Source organism: Ambystoma mexicanum, chromosome 5q, assembly GCF_040938575.1.
Source record: "Ambystoma mexicanum isolate Mex_15411 chromosome 5q, UKY_AmexF1_1, whole genome shotgun sequence".
Classification (NCBI taxonomy): Eukaryota; Metazoa; Chordata; class Amphibia; order Caudata; family Ambystomatidae; genus Ambystoma; species Ambystoma mexicanum.
In genome coordinates this window covers 432,097,775-432,105,603 of record NC_090933.1, presented here as the reverse complement: position 1 = coordinate 432,105,603, position 7,829 = coordinate 432,097,775, and the positions used below count along the sequence as shown (strand labels likewise).

The 7,829-nt window shown below is 38.6% G+C and overlaps 1 protein-coding gene across 1 annotated transcript in view; it reads right to left on the bottom strand.

The window, feature by feature from the left end:
* Positions 1–353: 353 nt before the first annotated feature.
* Positions 354–7,829, bottom strand: part of LOC138498275 (histamine H3 receptor-like) — a 451,272-nt gene continuing 443,796 nt past the window's right edge. The window contains exon 3 of the mRNA XM_069622113.1: positions 354–1,139. Within this exon, the coding sequence (XP_069478214.1) occupies positions 354–1,139 (786 nt within the window). The remainder of the gene's footprint in view (positions 1,140–7,829) is intronic.

The window sequence follows — 7,829 nt, the reverse complement described above, 5'->3', positions numbered from 1 at the left end:
TTCTTATGTGAAATGCTGGAAGAAATAAAGGTAATGTGGAACTCATTCAGCACGTTCAACAATATTGAAAATGTAAAACAAACACTTTACACACATAAACTTAACAAGGAATTCCTTCACAAAGAAATACCTTAATTTGCATTAGCTGTTGAATGGTAATGTAATACGTGACTCAACAGAGGCGTTGCTAGGGGTTGGGGGGGGGGCAAAGGGGGCTATAGCCCCAGGTATTTTGATTGTAGCCCCAGATAGAATCTCAGGAGCTACAACCAAAAGGTTCTCTATCCCCGAGTCCCGACAATCCCGACATTAGGGCCCCAGATCTTTTCCAGACCTAGCAACACCCCTGTATCTCAATCTGCAAGCAAAAGAACCTTTTTGAAAGCTCTCCTGATTTTCTTATGACAGAGCGGGTACACAAGGGGATTGATCGAGGAATTCAACCAGAGGACAGAGAGAAAAAAATCAAACAAGAAAGATGATACACATGAACCTTGGCATATTGCCCGAATACTCAATGTCAGGGTGGAAGGGCTCCAACAAGTACAAAACACGATGACAATAACTGCGAGAGACTTGGCTACTTTTTCATCCTTTTTTAGCTTAGATTGGAGAGCCGCATTGTGCTGGCTTGAAATGTTTTCTTGACCTGAGACCTTCAAAGAATCTTTTGCTGTGGATATTTTAGATTCCATCCTTAGTTTATTAAAACCAGTTTTAATTGACCATCTGTTGCACATTTTCGTTGTCGCTTGGGGAAGGGGCAGCTGACCACTGAACACATTCGTTTTTTCTTGCATGGGGTAAATGGTGGCTATTGTGTTGCTTTGTGGCATGTTCTGAATGTTCAGTTTATTTTTGTTTCGCTGTCTAATGTTCCAGTAGATGGTACAATTGAAATATGCAACAGCAATTAACGGACAATAAAATATAAACACTTGAGATAAAAGTATAACATGCCACGCATGCTCATATTCATAAGTGCAGGTTCCCTCTGCCACAGTACTGTACCCTACTACAATATCCCAAAGTATAATAAGAGGTGACGTCAACATGAATGCCACCACCCATGCGGCTCCTATTTGGAGGAAGGCTTTGTAGCCGGCTTTACTTGTTCCTTGTAGTGCTCTGTAGGAAACCTACGGAGAAAAACAGGTTCTCTATAAGACAAACAGTCGCATACGAGTATTAAATCATGAAGTAATATTTTTGAAGCATCCTTTAAAAATCACAACATATGTGTATGCTTTTACAATTGGCAACACATTTCTGCTTTTATCATGATATTATGAAAATGGACTTTGTCATAGGTAGGTCGTTTAATTAAGACATCCAAGAGTTCTCCCCAATAACTCTGTCTGTGTAGCTGTGTTCAGAAGGAAGCTTGATACAGTATCATTTTACACAACACGGTAATTGCTTACATGGAATTGGATCTCCTACATGGAATTTCCAAGACAGAGGGGGACATTCGAGTGAACAATAGGGCAAAATCCTGTACTCTTTAGTTTTCCTCTGCGTTTTGTGAAGAAATAAATATTGCATGTAAATTACACATCAAGGAATCACTGTGGAATCTTTCTGGATTTGAGCAAGTGCAAAACCACGGTGAATTCCATATGAGAACATTCCTTCCCCACCTGCATAGAAATCTCATGCAGGCATGAAATGAAATGCAGAGACAAGATGGGGAACGTCAGCATGGCAGACATTTTATCTCTGTCTCATCCCTGTCAGAGCACGAAAATGGGGCAGAGCGGGAAATGGAGCCGTAAAGGCATTGGGCCTCGCTATTACGCTGCCATTTTCTGCTCTGCCCTCCCTATGTACATGGGGGGGGGGGTGCCTGCAAAAGCCGGCACACTAGGAGTTATCGATTCAGAGACTACATCTGCAGGAACAATATTTTCCAGTATCACCCACTGACATGGGTTGCATAGCTACCCTGCAAATTAAATAAAAGTGGGTTTGTTTTTGTCTACTGAAGTTTTGGCTTTGGTAGTAACTTATGCAGATTGATGAGCTGTGGGACCTGGTTTCGGGTGTCAGAAGTGTGTCCCGGAGACTACAAGACAAAATAATGTGAACAGTTCTTAATATGACATATTGGGCGAGTGTGGCCTACTGAAGAGTGCTTTATACAGAGTAAAGATGTTAAACGTATAGGGCCTGATTCACAGATGCGTCTTATAATGGACTAATACTATAGGAAAGCCTCTGTGAATCAGCCCCATAATGGCAAAAAGCCATCAGGCTATTTATGTTAATATGCTATATATGCAAATGAAGTCAAAGTGAACGCATGTCAGACTAGCACTCTAGGAAAACATACAATAAATAAGAATGGGGACGTAATCGGGTGAATTAATTTAGCATGGTTTACAAAGGCTTTCAAGTGGTGAAAGCATGTTTTCTAACTGCAATCAAAATGGGCATTCCCATCAAAGACAAGGAAGCTATTGTGAAATTGTTCATACATGGAACCGAGAGGGAACAGTGCCGTTCAAACGGAGAGCATACCGGCCTTAATGTTAGACAAATTACCTGAATTCTTCAAACTATAGAAAGCTGGCATGGTGCTGTGGAAGATGTCTTGATAATGTTTTCAAATTAAGTACCTCACTCAAATGCAGTATGTTCGTGCTGATCTCTGCCCTCAGGGCTGAACAGGGAACAAGCAAATACAAGGGGTCTCGTTTCCTTATCCCTCGGAGCAAAACAAAAGTTGCTAACGACAGGTGTGTATGTTTTACATGTCTTATTTTCTTAACACATTTTTGTTGTTTCCTGCCTTAACAACATATTTTAATTTCTCCCTTGTAATTTCTATGAAAAATAATGATAATTTCATCCCATTAACTACCGGTCATTTCAATTCATACATTTGTTACCAGCAAGCTTTCTGCCACTATATTCTGACCTTGGACATTTGTTTTAGAGCCCATTTGTATGACCTACGCATATGCTGTAGTTTACGTTTAAGGATGACAACCTAAATTCTAATTAGATTTCTCTTCCGTTTCGGTTTGGAAAGGAATGTTTTTACCAGGCATCTAAAATGCTGGTACATTGCATGTTCTTATTTTCTTGCTTACCTTGGGGTTCGTAAAGGAAGTTCATCTCGTCTGTGATGCACAGTATGAGTACCGTGAGTACACAGATGCGAGGCGGGCATTATGTAGAACGGGATGACATACGTGTGTGTATCACGTTACATGTGTCACGTGATAGGACGCCATTTTGGATTGGTTTACCTTTTGGTTTACGTGTTGCAGTACTGTGTATATCTATTTATTGACCATATTTAATATTCATGTTATTTTTACGGTATTATATTCTCTACTGATTACCTAGGGGCTTGTCAAAAAGCAATTTGGTATGAACTATCTATACTTTTTAGTGGAAAGTATGTGTTAGAATATACTAGGGTGTCTGGACGCTAACTTTCTACATATGTATATTGGTGTACCTACTGTTGTTGTTAAATTGTGTAACTAGAATTTGTCTCTCATAGGCCATGGTGTGCCACATTTTTGGTTTGTAACTCTAGACGCTACAGCACTCTACACAAGTATACTATGTGATAAAGGAGTTGGCACAACTCACAACTTTTTGAAAACAAGATCAATATCTTATCAAGAACAAAATCAAATGTTCCTGGAAATGTTGAATTTTAGTCTTAACAATAACATTTTCTGCTTTGGAGACCAGATCTTTAAACAAACACAAGGGACTGCCATGGGAGCCAAATTTGCTCCATCGTATGCAAACCTGTATGTGGGACACTTTGAGACTCAGCATGCATGGCAACACACACACTTCACAACCAACAACAAGGTAACCTTCTGGGGAAGGTACATTGATGACATAATTTGATATGGAATGGAACAGAGCAAGAACTTTTGGAATACCACAGATTTCTCAACAACAATGATTGCAATCTAACCCTAACAATCAACTACAGTAAAACCGGAAAAGACTTTCTGGATCTCCACTTATACATAAGAAAGCACTGTGTGCAAACCACTCTGTACAAAAACCTACTGCTGTCAATAGTATATTACACGCAACCAGCAACCATCCCCATCATACCACACAAAACATCCCATACAGAGAATTACTAGGAATCAAACACAATTGCACCACAGAAGAAGAATATCACAAACATGCCACTCAAGCAATGGAACAATTAAAGAAAAGAGGCTACAGCCGAAACTTTTACAAAAATCTTTCCAAAAAACGGAAAGACGAACAAGAGCTGAATTACTAAGAAGCAAGCTAAAAACAACAGACACACAACAAGCACAATAAATAAGGTTTGTCACAACCCACAGTGCTAACAATGCTACCATTAGGAAGATTTTACATAAAAATTGGAATAGTCTACTAACAGATCCAGACATGATGAAAATTTTAGAAGAACATCCCAACATCACTTTTTTTTCGAAGAAGCAAAAGCCTAAAACAAAACCTCAGCCCATCATACTTTGATAAAACGAAATTAGAACTATCAAAAAGACTGCAACAGCAAAGTTGGCTACCAGCCCCAACAAAAGGAAACTACAGATGTGGCCAATGCCACATCTGCTAACATAGTTCAAATGCAAAACAAGAATTTATGAAGCCAAATGGCCAAAAAACAAGAATACAAAATAGGATCAATTGCAACAGCAGATATGTCATCTACGCAATTCAATGTGTGTGCATAAAGCATACATAGGCAGTACAAAAAGAAAATTGAAAATTAGGATAGGTGAACACCTCCGGGCAATAACAAATCATGATCCGAGATTACCTCTTGCTATCCATTTTCAAGAAATCCATCCACATTCAGACATCACACAATTGAAATGCTTTGGTATAGAACAAATCAAGTCACCACTGAGAGGAGGAAATTTGGAAGCCATACTAAGAAAACGGGGAGCGTATTGGAGATACACCATGGACACATGCAATAATGGTCTAAATGTGGACCTGGAGATGCATCACTTCCTGTAATATCTAACATGAACATAACATGACAATGCATTATAAAATATCGTTAATCTGTAAATAAATATGTACCAATGAAAGGTTAATATGTTTATATGTATTCTCTTTTCGTGCATTACAATTGTGGCACACCATGGCCTCTATCCGTTTTGGTACATTCAGTTGTTAACTGTTCAGACAATACATTTATGGATAATGTAATGTGTGCTTGGGAGTCCCTGTCTCAAATGCTATGAACTAAAACAACATAAACATGTTATTTTATGTATAATGTTAATTTAGAAACATTCTGAAATTAAATTGTAACAGACAGAGTTTTCTGGGATAATAATGGCATGCCTCCACCAACATACTGATGGGTAAAGATATATATATATATATTTTTCTTTTTTTAGCATTTCAGTTTTACATTAAAACCTTTCACTTTTGCACTCATACATTGATAACATTATACAAAAAGTCCTGTCATTACATTTAAAACGCACTGGCAATAATCAAAGCAACAATTCATCAATCACAGTCTGCACGTTATGGTTCCTAGCAGCCGATAGTCTTTAAAACATGTTTGGTATTGTTACATACGCAGTTCTGATAGTTTGTTGCAGTGCACTAGTATGTGTTCTATAGTTTCGGGTTCGTCTTCAACATCACAGTAGTTATATTTTGTGTTGCTCTTCTCTCCTTTAGAACAAGCAGCTCTTAAAGGCCTCGTTGCCAAAGATTGAATCGCATACGCATTATTTTAGCTTGGTATTGTTGATCAGGAAATTTACGTATGTATTTTGGTATTTGATTGCATTTTTAGGAGGAAAATTAGTACCTTTGCAGATTTTGTAGCTCCTGCATTTCATTTGTGTAATGCTCCAATCATATTCTCATAATTTTGTTTTTGCTCTATCAGTGTTTGTTATTAGAGTGATCTCATCGATATCTCCTTGCAGTATTCTCTCCATAGTTCTAGACATTTATGTTGGTTATTGCACATGGATTTTCGCGATAATGGGTATCAATGTCTGAGCATGTGAGTCTTTCATTAGATTTTTCCTGTACATAGGTAATGTGTTCCACCATACATTAGCGTTGAAGTGAAGTTAAAACCAGCTCATATCTAATGATAGATATAGGATAACTTTTTGGTACAGGTAATAATTGTTTCCAAAAGACAACTTCGATTTGATCCCAATCTGGATGGTGTTGGGGCAATTTCGATTGCGCTCCATATGTTATGATCCGTATAACTTTTTGCTTGTAGTAGATCAGTGCCAGAATATATGCGTATTTTCCATATTTGGCATGTATGATTTTCCCTTGAGAACTCAGGGAATGTATTTTATGCTTATATTTAGATACCTCTGGTATTTTATTTAGCTACCTCCCGGTTTTGCGAGCTGTATAAATGTTCAAATAAATAAATAAATACATAAATATCATTCTTATAGGGTGCATCAGATTTGTTGTTATTGATGTTAACATCCAAATATATATACTCATCAGTGGTTTAGTACTTTCAATAGTCCATCTGAACTCTGATATTTTGTGAGTTCCATTTTTACTTATCATTTTCATAATGTTGGATTTTTTGCATTTATCTCAAGCTTATTTTCAATCGCATATTGGTTAAGGGCTAATAGTTATTGCTGCAGGCCGATTGGTGTCTGATCTCTGAGCACTAAGTCACCTGCATATAATAAATAGCCTGGCTATGAAATGTGTTCCCAGTGTTCCCAGTTTTGGGGGAAAGGATCTTACAGTTTTTAAATTGGCATTGATATCGCTGATGTAAAAGTTAAATAATGTGGCTGTGAGTATACACCCTTGCTTTAATCCACGGTGCGTATAAGTGATGAGACAAGAGCCCATTTTGGTCCAGGTTGATTCTAACGGATGTATTGGTATAAAACTGTTGTATTAAGTTGAGGATATAGTTTGGACATTCTGCCTTTAATAGTTTTCCCCATAGTAAAGGTCGTGAAACAGAGTCAAACGCTTCTCAGGAGTGCTGATTGCGATTGCTGATTCTGCAGGACGCTCTCAACCCAGATCACACTGCGAGGATACTTTCCTTTCATGTTCACTAAACTGAACGATGTGTCAAGCCTGGTAGGACTTCCTGAAAGACTATAAAGACTATATATATTTTTCACAACAAGTACAAGCAGTTAAAAAGTGTATTTCTATCTTTTTAGTCATAGCTCCGCCCACAATACCCAGAGGGCCATATAACAACGTGCCCATGCACTTCTGCGTGTGCGCTTCTCGGGAGTGCTGATTGCGAGTGCTGTTCAGCTGAGCAGCGGAGCAGCCGGACAGTCCTCGCGGTTGGTGCCTCCCCCTGTTTCACCCTATTGATTCCTGACTGGAAACCTATCTTCTACAAGACTCCAGTTTGCAAGATGCTTGCCCTCTCTCTTGTTTTGTACTTGCTCACAACTGCGATGCCGACTGGCATAAACAAACTTTTATGCAAGACAACAACGGAATCCCTTGCATGCAAAAAGCTCTGGTAGTAAAAAAAGCATGTTGGGTTCGAAATCAGATGGAGTTGATATCCGATAGCCATGGTCTCCAATTCGGAGACGTATGCAAACGACACCAAAAACTATGGATAAAGACATACTAGCTCTGAATCCAAGTCTATCGGGAATTCCACTTAAAATGGTGACTGCAGCCTCCTCACATATTTTAGATGCGGATATCCTCGAATGCAACTCCCAGCACCGACGGACCTTATGTTGTACCAAAATATACCAGATTATTCAATCTTACATAATCATGTGAGTGATAATGCGTTGGAATTGACTCAAACTACAGCACAAGTAAGTGTCCACGCAAGGGAG